This window comes from Rattus norvegicus, chromosome 17, assembly GCF_021556685.1.
Source record: "Rattus norvegicus strain SHRSP/BbbUtx chromosome 17, alternate assembly SHRSP_T2T, whole genome shotgun sequence".
Taxonomy (NCBI): Eukaryota; Metazoa; Chordata; class Mammalia; order Rodentia; family Muridae; genus Rattus; species Rattus norvegicus.
The window spans coordinates 2,282,872-2,305,320 of NC_141550.1; the positions used below are offsets into that span (position 1 = coordinate 2,282,872).

At 41.4% G+C, this 22,449-nt stretch overlaps 1 protein-coding gene across 1 annotated transcript; it reads left to right on the forward strand.

Moving 5' to 3' along the window:
• Positions 1-637: 637 nt before the first annotated feature.
• Positions 638-21,526, forward strand: Zfp715-ps1 (zinc finger protein 715, pseudogene 1). Its single transcript, XM_087591772.1, is given in 5 exon segments — positions 638-757; positions 18,198-18,321; positions 18,516-18,576; positions 19,801-21,310; positions 21,312-21,526. Coding segments are annotated over 5 exon segments (1,893 nt in total). The 5' UTR covers positions 638-679; the 3' UTR covers positions 21,432-21,526.
• Positions 21,527-22,449: the final 923 nt, after the last annotated feature.

Sequence of the window (22,449 nt, forward strand, 5' to 3'; positions counted from 1 at the left end):
AAGAACCTGATCGTGGCAGGGTAATGATTTAGTAATTTTACAGAATTTATTAATTCATGTTGGGTGAATGAAAACAGACTAGATCAGTGGGTGTAGGATTTGTGATGTCAGTTAAGCCCATGAATATTCAAATTGCACTCAGGTTACTGTCCTGGGGAGATATATGGAGTCCTCATTGACATAGTGAAGTCAGCTCAGAAATTAGAAACACAGGCCTTCATTGGCTGTAGCTGTTTGGGTTAAGTTACGGGTCTCAGCAGCCAACAATCCAGATAGAGGCAAGGTCAAACTATATACTTCACTCTGCTCCAAGCTGAATACTCCAAGGTATCCCTCTTGATTGAGGAGGAGCAGCAACAGTAGCAAGATCGGGAGGAAGAAACTCCTGCTGAGTGCTGGAAGGCAGAAAGATAGGTTATTGGAAGACACGCTAACGAGATACTGAAATAAAAATCTTGCAGCTCTCAGAAGGGTAAGCTCCTGGACTAGAATTCTGGGCCAGGAAACGCTATGCTGTGTGCCTTCAGCGCACTCTAATCCTACGGGATGGGTTGATGTCACTCAAGATTCACTGGCCAATCAGGGCCTCCAGGCAGGCCCTCCACTAGTAGAAGAGGAGTGTACTTCCTGCTGCCCTGTTTCCAGCTGCCGATTTACCGGAGTTGCTTAGCGGGCTTGAATGATTGGCCTGATGTGTTTTGATGTCGGCTGCCGGGTGTCTTATGGACGTGCTGGCAATCTACTAAGTCGGGACATGGTGAGTAGGTGACCACTGCCCAAAACCAGAAGGAGCGGGCGGGACTCGGTGTGGTGGGATGCAGGGGGCCAACCCTGGCTGTTCTTTCTTTTTGGTTTCTTTTGAGGCAGCGGAGGGGAAGAATGTCCTCGGGGGCAAGACTTGGTCTTGCGAGATATTTAGGGTTGCCGTTTTACCTATTTTAAGTCTAAGGCGCTTTGCAGCTGTAGCTGACGTTCCTGAGTTCCTCAGAGGCCAGACTGTAAACTGCAATCTCTGGTGTGTAGCCCCTCACCTTAAAACAGCAGGGGGTTAAGTAGCCTTTCTTCTATCTCCAGGGAACTGGGCTGCTCTAACTTCCAGCCTGGTAGTTGAAGTCACAGGGAGAAAAGTGACACACTTTGAAAGGTGACTTTAATGTTTATTTCCAAGTTTTTCTCAAACGTTGTCTACTAAAAGGGAATCGGGTAATTGAGTAAAGGATTGATTGCTAGATCCTTTCCCTCAAGTCCAGATGCACTCACTTGATAGGCTTGGGGGAAGTTTGGAGCAGTAAACTTCTATGAGCCAGGAGAAGAGAGACACCCTCAGAGAAGAAAGACTTTTATACAGGCAAATATGGATAAACTCACCTAAGTTCTATACAAAATCGTATGTTTTGGGGAGGTTGGCTTGATCAATGCATATTGAATTTCCAACTGGAGGGTACCCCTTTGCAGCTGTGTCCAATCCACTTGCACAATTATTTCAGCTCAGTGGGTTGAGGAGAATGCCGTCTCTTCCAGCTGTGTGTTATGTTACATATCTAGCACCTAACATTGCACATAGGGTCCAGGTCAAAGCCATTCTCTCTGCCAGGGAATGGCCTTTACTTATTCCAAATTGGTACGGATATGTGGGGATTTTCTTATTATTAATAATGTTTTTCTTTTGAAAGAGTCAACGATTGATTTCACGTTTTATATTTCATTTCTTATTTATTAATTCGTTCATTTTTATTGGTTATTGGATATATTTACATTTCAAATGTTAGACCCCTTCCTGGTTTCCCCTCTGTAAACCCCCTATTATATCCCTGTCCCGCACCCCCACCAACTCCTGCCTCACCTCCCTAGCATTCCCCTACATTGGGGCAGCGTCTCCACAGGACCAAGGGCCTTCCCTGCTCCCATCGATGTCAGATAAGGCCATCCTCTGGTATGTGAACAGCTGGGGCCATGGATCCCTCCAGGTGTTCTCTTTGGTTGGTGGTTTATCCCTGGTAGCTCTAGGGGAATCTGGGTGGTGATAATGTTGTTCTTGCTATGGGGTTGCAAACCCCTTCAGCTTCTTCAGTCTTTCCCCTAAGTCCTCTCTGCTGTCCTAGTGCTCACTCAGTCCGATGGTTGGCTGTGAGCATCCACATCTGTATTGGTCAGGCTCTGGCTGAGCCCCTCAGGGAGCAGCCATAGCAGGCTCCTGTCAGCTCATGCTTCTTGGCATCAGCAATAGTGTCTGGGTTTGGTGTCTGCAGATAACATGGATCAGCATGGGGGGGGGGCAGTCTCTGGATGGCCTTTCTTTCAGTCTCTGCTCCATTCTCTGTCCCTGCATTTCCCTTAGACAGGAACAATTGTGTGTTAATATTTTTGAGATGTGTGTGTGACCCAGACTCACCTGGGTCTGCATATGGTCTCTACAGGTTCTCTTTCCCCTTTGTTGGGTATTTCAGCTAATGCCATCCCAGTTGTGTGCTGGGAGCCTCTTGCTTTCCTAGCATTTAGGGCTTTCTAGTGGCTACTCCCAGTTCCTCATTCCCCACTGCTACATACTTCCCTTCCATTTCCTGACCCTCTGTACTTCTTTCCTGTCTCTCCCCACAACTAATGCTCTCCACCCCTTGCCCAGCTTTTCCCTCTCCCTATTTCTAACTCCTGTAATTATTTTGTTCTGTCTTCTAAGTAGGACTGAAGCATCCACCTTTTGGTCTTCCTTCTTGCATTTCATATGGTCTATGAGTTGAATCGTGGGTATTCAGAGCTTTTTGTCTAACCTCTATTTATCACGGAGTACATACCATATTTATTCTTTTATGACTGGGTTACCTCACTCAGGAAGATATTTTCTAGGTCCATCCATTTGCCTGTGAGTTTCATGATGTCATTGTTTTTAATAGCCGAGTAGTACTCCATTGTGTAGATGTACCGCATTTTCTGTATCAATTCTTCTGTTGAGGGACATCTGGGTTCTTTCCAGCTTCTGGCTATTATCAATAAGGCTGCTGTGAACATAGTGGAGCATGTCTCTTTGTTATATGTTGGAACATCTTTTGGGTATATGCCCAAGAGTGATATAGCTGGGTCCGCAAGGACTACTATGTCCAATTTTCTGAGGAACAGTCAGACTGATTTCCAGAGTGTTTGTACCAGCTTGCAAACCCACCAACAATGGAGGAGTGTTCTTTCCTGCCCCAGTGTTTGGATTTTTAATACTTAAATGACTGATTTGGTTTGGGGTTCTCACAATTTTCTCATATATTATTGTCTCTGCCTCCTAATTTGCTTATTGTCAGCATTTCAGACCACATGATCATTTGATGGAACTGCAGTTTCGAGTTGAATGCCTCCGAGCCATTCAAGATTCCTCATTTGTTTAGCTCTGTACCCCAAAAGGAAGTTGATAACATCGCTGCTTTGAGAATATTTAACATTAGGAATGAACAGTGCCCTTGTTGTGACGTCAAAAGATAATTTCTAAGAAATGATGGTCTGGTTCCTAGGACTTGAGACCACTGCATTCCACATTTTTGGTTTGCCTCCTACATTTTACTAATTGTTTAGAAATTGATAGAGAGGAGGTGATGGGGAGCACTCTTGAGAGAAAGATCAGTAGCAATTGACAGTAAGAAATAAACAGATTAGAGGGCAGCTTGAGTTATTTTTGTGGTGGCTATGAAGTCTGTGTTTTTTTAAAATTTTTCACACATACAATCATAGGTAATAATGGTCAAGTTGACATTATGCCTGGCAGAGTCTCCTTAAGTGTTTGATGAAAGCCTGACTATATTTTGTGCTTTTGTTCATGGCTTTTTCTTTCCATTCCCTCATTATATCAGCAAGACTGCACACAGTTTTGATTATTGTATCTTTGTGTCTTACTGTGTCTGTGTGTTTTCTATTTCTTTATTATCCTATTGATTACTCTGAATTCTATAATGTAGCACATACCCTGGAATCAGCTTCCCCATCATAAATTGTTGGAATGTTTTTATAAATACATTTTTTAAAAGAATTATTTATTTTATGTCTATGCGTACACTGTAGCTGTCTTCAGATAAACCAGTAGAGGGCATCAGATCCCAATACAGATGGTAGTGAGCCACCCTGTGGTTGCTGGGAATTGAATTCAGTCTACCTGGAAAAGCAGTCAGTGCTCTTAACCACCGAACCATCTTACCAGTGCCAATTGTTTGATATTTTAATTTATAGTATTTTTAAACCTGAGTTGCTGTCTCCATCGTGTCTGAGATTCAATCAGTGAGCTCTTTGGTCTTCGTGTTGCCATGTGCCTACATTGCTGTCATAGACTCTAATCCTTTAGAAGAGCAAGTCCAATTCAATGCTTTCAATAATGATTCCTCTTGGCCATGGCCTATTTTATGATATCAGTGAAAATTAACCATACAGTATGGTTGTGTGGATGATCGGAACACAGTAAATTTCCCCTTCCAACTACACAAACCAGGGAGGATTTTCTTCTACATTAGCTGTAGAGCGGTTAGCATCAGTGCAAATTCCTTAAGGTTGGAGTGATCCCAAGATTGACAAGACTAGGCTGCCGTGAGGAATAATCCTGTTAAGAACATTCTCCTTTACTAATAATGAGACCAACATCAAATGACTTCTCAGCTCTCTCTTCTGTAGAAGATTCCGATGCTAGGAATATTTGTTGAAAGGCGCTTGCTTAAACACAGACTGCTATCTAGTATACTTTTAATATGTGTTATACATTATAGTGTGCTCATCAAATCAAAGTCAGCTGGGGTTCTAAATCAGACCATGTCTCAAACAAAGGAAATAATCAGAACTGTATTTGTGTTAGGCTAGCATGTTTCGGTTTTTCTTTCTTTTACTAATTAATTTTAATGGTAAAATTTGATTCCAAGTTAAAAGTTACCTTTTCTTTTTTTTTTTGACTTGTTCTTCATGTACATTGTTGTGATCTGCATATCATACATGGTTTCCAGTGTTCTTGGTATATTCTAATGACAGGGTGATAGTGAACTAAGTTACTAACTGAAAAAGATTCTATTTTTGTAAGCACATGCTATGTACCTAGGCCTTGAGCTTAAGTATAAAAGCCATCCCCTGCTTTTTAATAAACTGATTTATTTCTTTTATCTATTCAGTTTACATTCTGCACACTGCCCTCCTCCCGGTTACACCCTCCCATAATTGTTCCCCTAGCTGCCTCTCCTTTTCTCCCCTGAGTCGATGGGCCACATTGCATTACGCAGATCTTCTATTTCGTAGGACTAGTGTAACTACAGTATCTTGGTTTCACACTAAGTTCAATGTTTTACTCAGATTCTTGATAGCCTGTGTAGACCCAAAACTGGGCCAGTCAGACTCTCATCAGTCATCTAAAATTGATTACCTCACTGTTCATTCCTAATATTAAGTATTGTCAAAGAAGGGAAGTTATCAACTTCCTTTTGTTCTGTCCCTTTCTGGACTGTGACTACACCACTTTCAAAGTTCCTGGAGTAGAATCCTGGGCATTGTAACTCTCTATTCTGTGTGCCTTCTGCCCACTCTAACCCTAAGGAAGGGGCTCATGTCACTCAAGAATCACTCGCCAATCAGGTCATCCAGGCAGACTGATGAGAGCAATAGGAGGGTTCTTCCTAGTACTTTCTGCCATGCCGGACATTCAGCTCTCAGGTGAGCCTGTGCTTGCTACTCCTGACATGAAAAAGCAGGGGGATGAGCTGTTGAAGCTGGGGTAGTGGGCCCTTCCTTTGACTGGGTGGGAACTAGTGGTTAGATGTGAGCATCTGTAGCGTTCCTTGTGGTCTTAGTCACTTGATGCACTGAACCGTTGCATCTGAGTTCATTATGGGAGATGTGTCTAGATGAATCCCTTGGACCAATGTCTTGTGTGTAGAAATATCCTTGGCAGGAGGCTGAATTTGGAGAAGCCTAGATTCTCTGGTATGTTCTAGAAGTTGTGCCCTTGACATTTAACATTAAATGTAAGTTTCGTTTAGAGTTAATTTTGTGGAGGTTGTAAACCCCATCTCATGTGCTGGGTAGCACTCTGATATTAAGCTGTGATGAAAAGAGTATAGAATCTTTGATGTAAAGGATTTTCCAATGCCTGGGAAATAGTGAATCACACTGAGTAGAGTTTACCTCGGAGAGACTGCCTCCCTCAGGTACGTAGCAGGGTAACCAAGCATCTTAGAGATTAGGATGTTAGGATACACATGGTTTTTCACCCGGATTGTCAGAAAATATGGCTTCAGAAGGTAACACAGGAGACAGCCCTGATTAACCAACAGCACTAGGCCCATCCCCAGATCACAGAGCAGCCCTTTAACAAGCAGCTTCATGGAGCATTGCAGGGTCACAACCACCACTAAGGCCTGGTGTGCCATAAAGGATCGCTTTTCTTCTTGAGAAAAGCATAGATCTGCCAGGTGGGCAGGACACCAGGTGACACCATTTGAAAAGGAAAAACACTGTTGTGGTGAGGACTGGCCTTATTGAGCAAGGCTTTCCCTGAGGACTTCGTGGATAGAGAATTACATAGCTCCTTCTCAAACTCAGCCACATCTTAGAGCCTGTAAGGGCCTGGGGCCTAGGACCTAGGGCCTAGGACCTGGAGCCTTTCCCTGAGGCATTGATGTGTGTATTGAAAAAGCAGAGCTCGTTGTCTAAAGCCAGGCATATTCTTGAGAGGTGTTAATGGTCTGCAGACAGGTCTGTGGAAAGGGGTCGGCTCTGATCCTGAGATTCCAAAAATTGCTACCACATGGGGCTGAAGACATCAGTTCCAAACCAGTACAGGCAAGGTCTTTAATGTTAATGAGATGGCCCTGTACTCTGTGAGCAACATTGTTTGATCAGATCCCTCCTTAATTTGTCCTTTGTATGGTTGATTCTGCTGACTTCATGGAAGTCTCCCATTTCTTTCCATTTCCCTTGTAGGTAGTATAAATGCTGCTGTTGTTCTTAAGAAGCTTCCTTAGCAGAAGCCATAGCTCCTTGCTACCCTACCCCAGCTTTTATACTTTCTATCTCCTACTTTTTCTATCTTTTGTATCCTCTGAAGCCTTCCACTTAGGATTCTGTCCCTGAAGAATGGCCTACTCTTTCAGAGTATTGGTGTAGTTAAGAATGATTGGTGAAATATATTTGCTATGTAAATCTCCTAACTGCCACGTGGCTAAAACAAGCAGTCACCACTCTATCCTTAAATTGTTCAGAATCAAACTTAGGGTGTCTGTGAATTGTTGTCTTTATACAGGTGAGGGCTAAATGAGTCCATTTGTGCATTTGGGAAAGTGAGTCTTTTGTTTATTTTCTGGGGAGTACGGCTTTACCCTTGAGTGTGCCACTGTCTTTCCTCTTCTAAGCAATTTGGGCCCTTTCTTCTGTTGTATATTCTAAATGAGCCCATCCCTTAGTCTAATCCCGGATCACAGCAGGTGTTTCTTGCTGGCCCAAAACCGGGATAGGCTCTTGTATAACCATTTCTGGAGCCACCTGATCTGCCTGGTTATTGTCCAGTGCCACTGAGTCTCTTCCCATCTGATGTCCTGGGCAATGAATGCTCATACTTGTTTCCTTCATCATGTCATCCAAGAGATCCAAGATTTTGGCTTCTTTTTCTACCTTGGTATATAGCCCGGTGGACGGGAGCTGTGGCAAAGGCATCTGTGCTGATGTGCTGAGGGATAAAATGCTAAAGAATGGAAAGTTCCTGCCTATTTGAAGGCCGATTGCTTGGGTGGGATCTTGTGGTCTTTTCTGGATGTCTTGAGGCAAAGTCAGCTGCAAGTCATTGAGATGCTCCTCATTAAAGTTGAAAAGTTGTAAAGTTTTAACTCCCTATAGACTGGACTTGAATCACCCACCTACCACCCACCCCCAAGAAATGAAGTGTTTTAGCCTGCCAAGGGTGTACTGGGGGGAGAGCCTTCTTTTATAACAATTAGATGTCTGAGAACTGTCATGGTGGGCACTTTCTTTGTACTCTAGCTTTATCTCTTGGCTTACAATAGATTCTTGGAAGCAGAAGGGTAAGAAAGAGCAGAACACAGATGAAACAAGATTTGAGGAAAGGGAGCAAAGGAGCTGACTTGGGTTTGATGTTTTCAGGAGAAAGGTAGACTAGGTAGAAGGGCATACACAGAAAGAGATTTCTGAGTGTCTTGCAGTTTAGTTCTACATTCAAGCTTGTCAATATATATGTTACATATAGTTAAAAAAATGAAGTTAGCTCACTAGGGTAGCATGTCTTTACCAAACCTCCCACAGCATTTGTCATTATTGGGAATATATATCAGAAAATGTAAAAAGGTAAAGGCTAGAGAAAGTGACTTATTTTAATTCAATTGTATAAAATCAATTTTAAATGAAAATATGGTAAATACAGAGATGGCTTAGTTATGAGCATTGGATATTGTTATAGATGACACAGGTTGCATTCTCTAAAACCATGTGGCATTAAACCAGCTGCTGTAACTGTAGTCCCAAGGGATCTAATGCCTTCTTCTGACCACTGCAGGTGCTGCACACAAACAAGTGCCAGGAAAGCACTCATATACATAAAATAAAAATAAGGTATAAAAAATGGCGTCTTCCACTGGATGGTTTTGGCTCATTGGTCAAAGATCAAGTGACTATAAGTGTGTGGGTTTACTTCTGCGTCTTCCATTCTATCCATTCCTGCCTGTCTGTTCTCATCACTCTTGCTCTGTAATACTGCTTGAGGTCAGGGATGATGATTCCCCCCAAAATTGTTTTATTGTTAGAAATAGTTTTTGCTAGCATAGGTTTTTTTGTTATTCCAAATGAATTTGCAAATTGCTCTACCTATCTCTTCAAGTTGGAATGTTGATGGGGATTGCACAAATCTGTAGTTTGCTTTTTGCAAGATGGCCATCTTTACTAAATTAATCTTGCCAATTAATCTATGCCAGTCCATGAGCATAGATCTTTCCAAATTCTGAGATCTTCTTCAGTTTCTTACTTCAGACTTGAAGTTCTTGTCATACAGACGTTTCACTCGCTCGCTTAGTGTCACACTGAGGAATCTTATATTATTTGTGACTACTGCGAAGGGTGTTATTTCCCTAATTTCTTTCTCAGTCTGTTTACCCTTTGAGTAGAGGAAGGCTACTGATTTGTTTGAGGTAACTTTATACCCAGCCACTTTGCTGAAGCTATTTATCAGGTTTTGTAGTTCTCTGGTGGGTTTTTTGGCGTCACTTAAGTATATCATCATATCTTCTGCAAATAATGATATTTTGACTTCTTCCTTTCCAATTTCTAATCCTCTGATCTCCTTTTTTTTTTTTTGTCTCATTGCTCTGGCTAGGACTCGAAGTACTATATACAATAGGTAGGGAGAGATAAGGCAGCTTTGTCTAGTCCCTGATTTTAGTGGGATTGCTTCAAGTTTCCATTTAGTTTTATGTTGGCTACTGGTTTGCTGTATATTGCTTTTACTGTGTTTAGGTATGGGCCTTGAACTCCTGATCTTTCCAAGACTTTAACATGAAAGGGTGTTGAATTTTGTCAAATGTATTCTAAGCATCTAATGAGATGATCTTTAGGTTGTTGTTGGTTTGTTTTTTGGTTTTGTTTTGTTTTGTTTTGTTTTGAGTTTGTATATATAGTGATTTATATCCAATGGGAAAAAAGAGAGCATTTTCAACAAAATGCTGGTTCAAATGGCAGTCAGCATGTAGAAGAATGCAAACCAGTCCACTTTTATCTTCTTGTAAAATGCTCCAGTTGAAATGGATCAAGGAGGTCCACATAAAACAAGATACACTGAAACTAATAGAAGAGAAAGTTGGGAAGAGCTCGAACACATGGGCACAGGGAGATATTTCCTGAACAAAACACCAGTGGCTTATGCTCTAGATCAACATTTGATAAATGGGACCTCATAATATTGCAAAGCTTATGTAAGGCAAAGAGCACTGTTAATAGGACAAAACGGCAACCAACAGATTGGGAAAAGATCTTTACCAGACCTACATCCCATAGAGGGCTAACATATAACATATAAAAGAACTCAAGAAGGTAAACTCCAGAAATCAAATAACCCTATTAAAAAGTGGGGTACAGAGCTAAACAAAGATTGCTCAACTGAGGAATATCAAATGGCCGAGAAAGCACCTAAAGAAATGTTCGGCATCCTTAGTTATCAAGGAAATGCAAATCAAAACAACCCTGAGATTCTACCTCATACCAGTCAGGATGGCTAAGATCGAAAACTCAGGTGACAGCACATGTCTTCGAGGCTGTAGAAAAAGAGGAACACTCCTCCATTGCTGGTGGGATTGCAAGCTGGGACAACCACTCTGGAAATCAGTCTGTGGTTCCTCAGAAAACTGGACATAGTATTCCCTGAGTACCCAGCTATACCACTTCTGTGTCTTTACCAAAAAGATTTTCCAACATATAACAAACACACATGCTCCACTATGTTCATAGCAGCCTCATTTATAATAGCCAGAAGTTGAAAAGAACCCAGATGTCTTCCACAGAGGAATGGATACAGAAAATGTGGTATACTTACACAATTGAGTATAACTCAGATTATTAAAACAATGACTTCGTGAAATACTTAAGCAAATGGATGGAACTAGAAAATATCATCCTGAGTGAGGTAACCCAACCACAAAGGAACACACATGGTATGCACAAACTGATAAGTAGATATTAGCCCAAAAACTCAGAATACCCACAATGCAATTCACTGACTATCTGAAGCTCAAGAAGGAGGAAGACCAAAGTGTGGATGCTTCAGTATTTCTTAGAAGGGGGAACAAAATACACACAGGAGGAAATAAGGAGACAAAGTGTGGAGCAGAGACTGAAGGAAAGGCCATCCAGAGACTGACCCACCTGGGGATCCATCCCATATACAGTCACCAAACTCAGACACTATTGCAGATGCTAAGAAGTGCTTGCTTACAGGAGCATGATATAGCTTTCTCCTGAGAGGCTCGGCCATAGCTTGACAAATATAGAGTTGGAGGCTCACAGCCAACTACTGGACTGGGTTCGGGGTCCCCAATGGAGGAGTTAAAGAAAGGATTGGAGGAGCTGAAGGGGTTTGCATCCCCACAGGAAGAACAACAATATCAATGGAGCAGACCCCCCCCAGAGCTTCCAGGGACTAAACATCCAACAAAAGAGTACACATGGAGTGACCCTTTGCTTCAGCTACATATGTAGCAGAGAATGGCCTTGTTGGACATCAGTGGGAGGAGTGGCACTTGGGCCTGTGAAGGCTCGATGATTCAGTGTAGGGCAATGCCACAAAGGCAGGTGAGAGTGGGTGGGTTTTTCAGAGCACCCTCAGAGAAGCAGGGGAGGGGCTATGTGATAGGGGATTTCTGAAAGGGAAAACAGGAAAGGTGATAACATATGAAGTGTAAATAAAGATAATATCCAGTAAAAGAAGAGAAAAGAAAAAAAAAGAAAAAGAAAAGGAACCTTCTACAGAAGATTCCTTGAGACACAGAGCATTCAGGATGAGGATACATGCACTTCAGGTCAAATGACTGCAGTCAGTTACTTAAACTGAAACAGGTGAGCACTCTAAGGGATTTTTCTTATTGGAATATTTACTATGGGAACCCATCCCCCTTTTTTAGTGGAGCTTATGAGTTGGCAAGAAAAATCTTTATCTAGGCCATTTCTTCTGGTGGAAACTTACATATATAAGGATAATGAAGATGGTAAGTATTTTTCTGTTTCTTCCTGCCACACTCTGGTAAGAGAGATCACTTCATTTTTCTAGCATTAGAGATTCTATATTAGGAAATCTGGGATATGCTGAAGACCAGCTGAGTCATAAAGACACGACTGTATTCTTCAACTTGCCATTGTTGCAGTCATTGTCTTACTCGTGGACAACATTCCATGAGACATTTCTCTATATCCACTTCATCCATACATAGAGAGAGCCATGCTTTGGGTTCTGTTCATCTGGAAAACCTCTGCTAATGCAGATATGTGTTTTCACCTCCCACTGAGGAATATGTGCTGGCTACCAATAGTGCTCCACTGTGATTGGCATCCACTTCCTGCTTTTCTCCCAGGGTTGTCTAGAGTCTCATATTGAAAGAGCAAGATAAACGCCATTTCTGGAGAATCATTTTGAAAGGGAAAGATAAACCCCATTTATCTCCACTGAGGCAACTCTTTTGTATCCATTTGTATGACCCGGCCTAATTTAAAAAACAGCCATGGGGCCGGGGATTTAGCTCAGTGGTAGAGCGCTTACCTAGGAAGCGCAAGGCCCTGGGTTCGGTCCCCAGCTCCGAAAAAAAGAATCAAAAAAAAAAAAAAAAAAAAAAAACCAGCCATAAAGCACCAGCTTAAGAAGTAGAGCCTAATTAATATAGAGAAAGTCCTGAGACACCAGCTCTAGGAACAGACCATAAAACCTAGAACAAATTCATAAAACCATACCCCCAGAGACCAGCCAGGGGATAACCACAAAAGATGGGAAATATTCTTTCTCAGGATAGACCATCTGCACTGGGCAGCCCTATTGCATTATATGGTTAGAAGTTCATGACAAAGGCATGCAGACCACTGACAACCTGTGGCTCCAGAGCGTCATTTGTCTGGGGTTGCTATTTCAAATCATGATTGACCCCTGAATGGTGATTGTTTCTGCACAATAACCCTCTTTGTTTTTGTATACTATCAGAGTCTGGGGTCTTCAACAATTTTCAGACCCTTACATCGTATAGAAGATGAATATTAGCTACAATTTTCCTTATGCAAATGTGAAATTACAGAAACAAACATCATATTTTGTGTCCTAAAAGATCTCTTTAATTATTAATATCCTTGGAACCATTCTGCCAAGGGGTCATGTAGTGAATATTGGACTTTAGAAGCTATCCATCTTGATTCAAGAGGGTTTAGCATGAGTGGAGGAGGAGGGGCAGAAAGATGGTGGTAGAAAAGAAGAGGAAGTGGAAAAAGAATAAGAAGAGGAACAAAAATGACAAGGAGTAGGAGAAAAAGAAGATGAGGAAGAGGAGGAGAAGAAATACACCAGGAAGAGGAGGAGCAGCACTAGGAAGAGGAAGATGAGGACAAGGAGTAGAAAAAGGAGGGGGAATAAATTCCTGCTTAGTGCTGGAAGACAGAAAGGTCGGCTATTGGAGGACAGACAAATGGGATACTGAAACACAAATCTTGCAGATCTAAAAAGGGTCATCTCCTAGAGTACACTGATGGGCCAGAAAACTTGCTACTCCATGTCTTCAGCACACTCTAATCCTAGTGGAGGTGCTCATGTCACTCAAGATTCATTGGCCAATCAGAACCTCTAAGAAGACCCTCCAATCAGGAGAAAAGGAGTGTTCTTCCAGGTTCTTTGGTTCGTGGTACAAGTTCCACTCCATTGCTGAGCAGGCTTGAATGGTTGGTGTGACGTGCTTTGAACTCTGCTGCTGAGTGCCTTACCGGAGTGCCAACCCTGAACTACCAAGTCCAATCATGGTGAGCATGTAACCACTGCCCCTAACCTGAATTAGCAGTGGACTGAGAAGGGGGAGGCAGGGAGGTGGCCCTCCCATGCATGGGCTTGGTAGGAACTAGCAGCCATCTTGTAGATTCCGTGTGGTCCTAGCCATTAGGTGTACTCATGTGTTCAGTTTGGGAGCTGCATCTGTGCAAAGCCTTTGGAGCAAGGGGTTTCTGTCAGAAACATCATGGGCAGGATGCCAAATGCGGAGACCTAGCTTCTCAGTATTTTCCAGAACTTGTCCCTTGCCATTTAAAATCAATTTAGAATGAATTTTGTAGGTGTTGTAAACCATATCTCAAAGGCTGGGCAGCACTGGAATTTAATCCATGATGGGAACAGGAGAATCCATGATGTAGGATCTTCCAATGCTTAGGAAATAGTAAGAAGTACTGTGGATTGCTCTGGTGCTGTTTGTATTTTGATGTTAATTCCACTTCCCCCAGAGGGGCTGCCTAGGATGAGGAGTATTTCACATATTCAGGTGACTTCCTTGGAAACTTCTCCCCATTTTAACATGTAAAAGATAGGCTAGAGCAGGTTATTGGGCCTGGAGGGAAAGGTGGAGCTGAAAAGCTTTAGGGAGAAGGAGAGAATTGAAGGAAGGTGGGGATGCTGGAAGGAAACTGGAAGTGAAGCAGGTGGCCTACAGCATGTGTATTGGTCCCCAGAGCAATGGCCTTTCTTTCTTCTTGATTTAAGTTTCTAAATTCTTTTTTTTTAAAGACCAAGCTAAGAAAGTCCCTTTTTTTTTTTTTAAGATTTTTTATTCATTTATTACATATAAGTACACTGTAGCCGTCCCCAGACACACCAGAAGAGGGCATCGGATCTCCCCACAGATGGCCGTGAGCCACCATGTGGCTGCCGGGAACCGAACCCAGGACCCCTGGAAGAGCAGTCGGGCGCCCCCAACCGCTGAGCCATCTCTCCAGCCCAAGTTTCTAAATTCTTAAGATAAAGGGCACTACCGCAACCGAGTTTTAAAAATACCTATTTGGGTCATGGACTGTACTGTGCATTGCAGTAACAGGGAAAGGATTTGTATGTGGAGCAGGACTTCTGCCCTCAGAACACTGCAGGAGGACCAGTGTCCTGTGTACAGTGCAGAGTGAAACAGGGTAGGCAACAGCTAGATCACAGACTAATTGAAGTTTAAAGCCTTCATCTGCAGGGCTCACCTTTATGAATAAAGTCCTGCCTGACTTAGGGTGTGTGATTTTGTAATTTCCTAAGGAGTGTTAATTCATACCTTTTAATGTAAACACACAAGATTGGTGGGTGAGACTCTGGGACCCACTCCTGAAAGACAGTCTTACAACACCTTCCAAGATGTTCCACGAGTGGACAGTAGGAAGGAGAAAGGACCTTTCATTAGTGTTTTCTGAGGTCTCTGTCCTTGGCGTGGGGCGGGGGTTGGGGGGTAACTACAAACAAAGAGGATCCTGTGTATGAATTGACTTCACTGACAACTTCGTGTGGAAGTGTGGATCACAGGAGACCTGTTTTGTCTCAGTTGCTTGACCAGCATACCTCCAGTAGGGGAGATGCTAAGTTCCTAAGACTTAGCTGTGTGGTTCAAGCTAATGAGGGATATGGGGAGGCCGAGCAGTCAGACACACCAGTGGGAGATAGCAAGCAGTGTGTTCTAGGATTCTCCTTAGACACATCCATTAGGAAATCTGAGGGAGATCACAGTCCCACCGTGGTGAGTGTGAGGACCCCAGACCCCAGACGTGGAAGAGTACACTGGTGGATCTATCAGAGTCTAATGTGTTAGTCTAGGATGAGCTTGATCCACACTCTTTTGTTGGTATATGTGTGGATCTGGTGAGATGCACTGGGCTTTCTTTCCTCAGTGAGAGGGCATTCCTTGAGGAAGGGAGAATCTGGATTTCTAGCCATTGCTGTGTTGCTGCTACTTTCTCTATGCAGTGCACACACTGAAGCTTCTAGTGTGTGGTACACGGACTTGTAGGTCCAGTTTGTAGAAGTTCCAAATAAAATAACTCGACAAGTTCCGTAGGAGTGAAATCAAAGTTTGTGGCTTATCCAGAACAAAAGGTAGTTTCAAATGACCATCAAGTGCTGAAAGGAAAGCATAAATTGAAATGCAAGGAGATTATCACCTTTAAAGAGAAGATCCTTTCTATGGACTTGAAATCTTAGAAGATGCCATGAGAGTAACACGCTTTCCTACTAACTCTCCAATTAATGGAAGGAGTAGGCAAAGTGATTCCGAGTCCCAGTAAAAGATTCTACAACTGTTATTCATCTGTGATGGGGTCCAGCCCAGTTTAGAAGCCAGACTCAATAAGACCACTTATTTCTTGTGGGTTGGAAACAAGAAGGATGCAAAGGTCATGGATGCTTGCTCTGTGGTTTCAATTCAGCACTCTTCCAGCCATCTGTGTTCTGCAGAGTCAGAGCCCCAATGATGGGCCAGGGTGAGTTCATTACTTGAGGTCATGAGGATGCAGCTTCAGTTGTATTTCCTGACCACATGATGTTGAGATACAAAACATGAGTCATCTGCTATAGAGAGCTGCATACATAATATAGAAGTAATCAAAACAACAGCTATGTTACAAGTTGCCCCTTAAAATGTAAGCCACATATGTCTGAGACAGAGCCATAGGACTTGCCATTTGACCTGCAGGTTTCTCGCCTTGCTCCATCTACTGATGTACCCATCCCTGTTTATTGGAATGGGAAGTGATATTCTGTCCCATTTTTTTCTTTTGTTGAATACTTTTTGTTTACCTTTCAAATGTTATTCCCTTTCCCAGTATCCCGGATATAAACCCCCTATCATATCCCCTTCTCCTTCATTATAAGGGTGTTCCCCAATCCAACCACCCTCCCTTCCCACCCTCCTGACTTTCCCTTACACTGTGGGGGATCAAATTGATTCTGGGTTCTAGTGCTAAAATCAAATGTGGACCAACATGCCTGGCCTTTTTCTTTTATTGACGTAAATGGGCCTGGAATGTATTTGTTTTTATACATCAAGCATATCCTTTTGTGCTGAGCTTACCCCACATCTTGATTTTTGAAATTTCTTAGACATTCTCATTCTATTTCCTAGGGTGCCACATACTCATGATGTTAATACTTCTGAGTCATCTCAGTCATTGCAGGGCATTCACTGACCTTTTTTCTAACTGTCGTGTTTGTTGTGACTTTATGTTAGAAAGTCTATGAGTCTTTTGCCTATATGCATGAATATACACCTTAGTTGTGTCTAGTCCTCAGAGTAGCCAGACAATGGTCTGACACCTGCTGAAAGTAGAATAATGGATAGCTGTGATCCTGCAGTAAATACAAGCAATTCACCTCACTTATTTGTAGGACCTGCAAGAGCTCTTCCTGAAGCATGTAGCCCTTTCACTACCCGGCCTTAAGTTCCTGACAGGTACACTTCCAGTCCCTGCCCTGGTTCCCTTGTATTGGGGAACAGTGCCACACAATAGAACACACACACACACACACACACACACACACACACACACACTAATATGTTTATCCTGACTAATGTCTCATCCAAGCTTCCCACAGCTAGTGTGTCCTCTCCGTTACTCTTTTCTCGACGCTCTATATCTGCCCTTAGCTTAGTTGCCCAGTTACCTTTTCATTGCTCACCACCATAAAGCTACTCTCAGCTTAATTGCATTTCTAATCTCCAACCTGGGGTTGTGGCCAATGAACACTCCTCTGGACATCTTACATGGTTGTCGGCTCTCTCTCCAAAGCAAGACAAATCTCTCTTTCCTGTCTCCTGCTTCTCTTTCCTCACCTTTGGGAACCTGGATTTCTCACCTTTTCTACCCTTTCCATTGGCTGCTGTCAATGGATCTTGATCGATCAAAGTCCAATTAGAGACAAGGAACTGCATAATTTACATGCAGATTCCCAGTCAAAGCATGAGATCCATGCCCTGTACTTCACTGCTGAGCCCTCCATCCTGCACTGTGTTGTTTACATCTAATCAACTTTCATATAGCTAAGATTTTCTTCTGCCTAATTGTAAATGTTTAAACATATATTTCCTTTTGGTAATATCTTCTTAATGTTATAATTTGTATTTATGGACCTCAGGTTTCTGGAAGATGAATACAGAACTGGATATTATGTATAATTCTCTTAGGAGTTTAAGGAAAAACCTGAGGTCTTTCTATATTTCTGGTTTGGTTAGTCAATTCTGGTAGAGGATACAGGGTCTTACTATGTACCTTTGGCTGTTCTAGAACTCATTGTATACCCTACACTGGCATCCGACTCAATGTGATAATTCTGTTTCTGTCTCCTGACTGCAAAGTTAAAGGCACAGGACAATAGACCCAGCGTTTAACTGATTTTTACAGTCAGTAATTGTTAGTGTTAACACAACTTCTTTGATGTTTGGTAAGCACTATTGATCTTGTAGAGCTTGTGTCCTCTTTACATATGTAGGTGACATTTCACTAGAAAGACTGCATCCTATTGAACAGGCTTTGAAATGACAGGGTTGAACCTCATTAATACGTTTCCTTCTAATATGTATTGGTAGTTACAGTAGAACTTCGGAGTCAGAAAATAAGTCTGATAGGCCCCATAATTATATGAACACATTGTCTATGAAGAATACATGCCCAATGTTGTCTCTATCATGCTTTCTTTTGTACCCATGTATGGGATACTCGAGAAGACAGTGACTTATGAGGATGTGCATGTGAACTTCACTCAGGAAGAGTGGGCTTTGCTGGATCCCTTCCAGAAGAAGCTCTACAAAGATGTCATGCTGGAGACCTACAGGAACCTCAATGCTATAGGTAAGAGTTTAAATTCCCTTTCCTGTTTTAAAATTGGAGAAAACCCTTCTTTCTTTTGAAGCACTTCTGTAATTTCAATTGAGATGGGTACAGAATTTGGTGAGTAAAGCATGCATGACTTTAAGATTCACTGAACATTGTAACTTACATTTTTCATAATTTCCATTCATCGTTTTTCTCTTACTCTATTTCAGGCTTTAATTGGGAAGACCAAAATATTGAGGAACATTGTCAAAGTTCTAGAAGACAGAGAAGGTACTTCTTAAATGCGAGCTCATATAAATATGCCTCTGAAGAAATTTTAATGTGTGCTGAAAGTTTGAAAGTAAAGCAACAGTGTAAATAAGAACTGCTTTAAATATATTGGTGATTGATACATTCTAACAAACCATGGTATTCCATGTGCTTTTATCTGATTTGTTTTTGCAATGCAATTTTTTTAAGAAAGATGACTTGGAAACAATGCCTTAGTGTATATCACCATTTGAAAGACAGCCCTATTACAACTACACTGTACAACTGGCAATACATTTCTGCTAATTTTGTAAAAGCTCCACATGTTGAATAGTTGGCAAATACATGTTGAAAAGCTTCTAATAAGCTCATTCCGATATTAATAGTGACATTGTTAGATTTAGTGAAATAGGCAGATTATTTGTTGTAAGAAGGATGTTGTGCAGTAACCTCAATCCCTATATCACATGTCTATGAAGAACAAAATGTTAAATTATGTGAATGCAATGTGTAGGTCTTCCTTTTATAGATATGTCATATATCATAATGAACACAAACCATGTATATAAAAGGGATATTGAAGGAAACAATGTACCTCTCTCTCTGTCTATCTATCTATCCAATTATGTATCTATCTATATCTATCATATCTATCCATCCATCCACCCTTCCATCTATTTATCTTTCTACCTCTCTTTCTATCTATATATCTCGATCTTTTGCTGACACTCTCCCATAACAATGAGAAGATATATAGTGGGTGGCTGTTATACTAGACTGTTTCAACACGATAAATGTTTACAATTAATTATTTTTCCAACTTCATTAGCAATACATATGGAACCTCAATTTGTAATAAATTCTCTTGAGTACTCGGAATGCCGAAATGCTTCTATTTCTCCTGGATTACTTCCCAAATATAGTATGAAAAACACTACAGTAAATATTGGAATACACTTAGTGTGTTAAAGCTCTGAGCTCTTTTGCTTTTCTTTAAATTTGGGAAAAACCTTTTATAGAAAAAGGATATGTAAATCTGAGGTATGTAATAAATGCTCTGCCATCTCAGGGATCTTGGAAGATGCAAAACAGCCCATAGTCAAGGGAAAGCTTGAATGTGAACGAAGTGAAAAAATTTAAGGCCAGATGCCTCTTTATATTTAGAGAAACAGTAACATTAAATCATCCAGATGAAAGTGTCCATCAGTGTGGTAAACCTTTCACATGTGCATATTATATTTTCAGGCATGAAAGAAGTCAGAGTGCAGAAATTCCCTCCGAATATACTCACTGTGGAAAACCCTTTGCTTTACATGCTCACAGTCATGCTCAAAGGAATGAAAGGATCCATTCAGAAAAGAAGCCCTCTGAAGTTATTCAGTGTGTTGAAGCCTTTGCTCCTTACACAGTTTTCCAAATACATAAAAGAACACAAGCTAGACAAAAACCTTATGAATGTAGTCAGTGTGGTAACGTTTTTTCAAATCACAGTAAACTTAAAAAGCATGAAAGACTTCATACTGAAAAGAAACCCTACAAATGTAATGAATGTGATAAAGCCTTTTCACGACCAAGTAGACTCCAGATGCATAATAGAGTTCATACTGGAGAGAAACCCTACAAATGTAATGAATGTGATAAAGCCTTTTCAATACACAGTAGCCTCCAGAAGCATAAAAGAGTTCACACTGGAGAGAAGCCCTACAAATGTAGGGAATGCGATAAAGCCTTTTCAGACCACAGTAGCCTACGGAGGCATAAAAGAGTTCACACTGAAGACAAACCCTACAAATGTAGTGACTGTGGTGAAGCCTTTTCACAACACAATAGACTCCTGATGCATAGAAGGATTCATACTGGAGAGAAACCCTACAAATGTAAGGAATGTGATAAAGCCTTTTCACAACACAATAGACTCTGTAGGCATAATAGAATTCATACTAGAGAGAAACCGTACAAATGTAATGAGTGTGATAAAGCCTTTTTACGACCCAGTAGACTCCTGAAGCATAAAATGATTCATACTGGAGAGAAACCCTACAAATGTAAGGAATGTGATAAAGCCTTTTCACGACCCAGTAGACTCCAGATGCATAATAGAGTTCATACCGGAGAGAAACCCTACAAATGTAATGAATGTGATAAAGCCTTTTCACAACACAGTACTCTCCAGAAGCATAAAAGAATTCATACTGGAGAGAAACCCTACAAATGTATTGAATGTGATAAAGCCTTTTCAGAACACAATGGCCTCCAGATGCATAAAAGGATTCATACTGGAGAGAAACCCTGCAAATGTCATGAATGTGATAAAGCCTTTTCACGACCCAGTATACTCTATAGGCATAAAAGAGTTCACACTGGAGAGAAACCCTACAAATGTAATGAATGTGATAAAGCCTTTTCAGACCATAGTAGCATTCGGAGGCATAAAAGAGTTCATACTGAACACAAACTGTACAAATGTAGTGACTGTGGTGAAGCCTTTTCACAACACAATAGACTCCTGATACACGAAAGGATTCATACTGGACAGGAAATCTACAAATGTCATATATGTAATAAAGCCTTTTCACAACACAGTAGCCTCTGGAGGCATAATAGAATCCATACTGGAGAGAAACGCTACAAATGTAATGAGTGTGATAAAGCCTTTTCACGAACTGATACCTTCCAGATGCATAAAAGAATTCATACCGGAGAGAAACCCTACAAGTATAATGAATGTGGTAAAGCCTTTTCACAACAAAAAATATCTCCAAATACATATAAGAATACATTCTGGAGAGAAACCCTACAAATGTAATGAATGTGATGAAGCCTTTTCATACCATGGAAACCTCCAGAAACATGGGAGAATTCATCCTGAAAACTAAGCCTATGACTGTCATCAATGTGGAAAGCATTTGTACAACCCAGAAATCTCCTAAAACATAATTGAACCGATACTGGAGAGAAACTCTAGTAAGGTCATCAATGTGGTAAATCCTTTTTACAACACAGTCATAACACATATAGCAGAGAAACCCTACAAATATCATCAATGTGATAAACCGTTTCTAATCTCAGTCATCATAAAAGTAGTGGATAAGTTTATCCTGGGGAGAAACCGTACAAACATAAGCAACGTGATGAAGTCTTTTCACAACACAGTAATTTCCAAATACATTAAAGAACACACACAGGAGAGATACCCTCCAAATGCAATCAATGTGACAAAGCCTTTTCCCAACATAATAGTCTCCAAATACATAGAAAAATACATACTGCAGAGAAACCCTACAGATGTAATCAATGTATCACTGTAATAACAGCTTTACAGTCCACAGTTGTCTAACATTTTTAAACTCTGAGCTACCAAATTACTGTTTGTCACCCACTCTGGGAGTAGAGACAGTCACAGGCTGTGGGGGCCTTGGCAGCAGTGATTGCTGTCTCCTTTTTTGCCTGTTTAGCCTGTTTTTCGTCCTTGGCAGCTCTTATAACCTGCTCTCACTGGGCTTTCCTGACTACTGGTTTCTGATTCTTCTTGGCCATTATATCAGGAAGAGGCACACCAACAATGGCTGCCTGGAACTTGAGTGCACTTTGATTCTTTTCTTTTGAATTTTTTCCGACTGTCCTGTTTTGTATTTTCTTCTGTAGACGACAGTCCCGTATATCTGTCTAGGATTCCTTGTTGAATGGAATGCATACTCACATTTGGCATTAATGAACTAGAAAACCTTGCCACCGGTCCTGGTGTATTGCTCACTGTGTCCAGGGTGGGTCTTGTACCAGCTGAAAGGTTATACATGTCTGCCTCCTGGGGGAATGACAGCGAAGAGCCCAGTCATCTTAAAAGAAATGGAAGCCTACATACTGGAGAGAAGCTCTTCAAATGTAATCTATGTG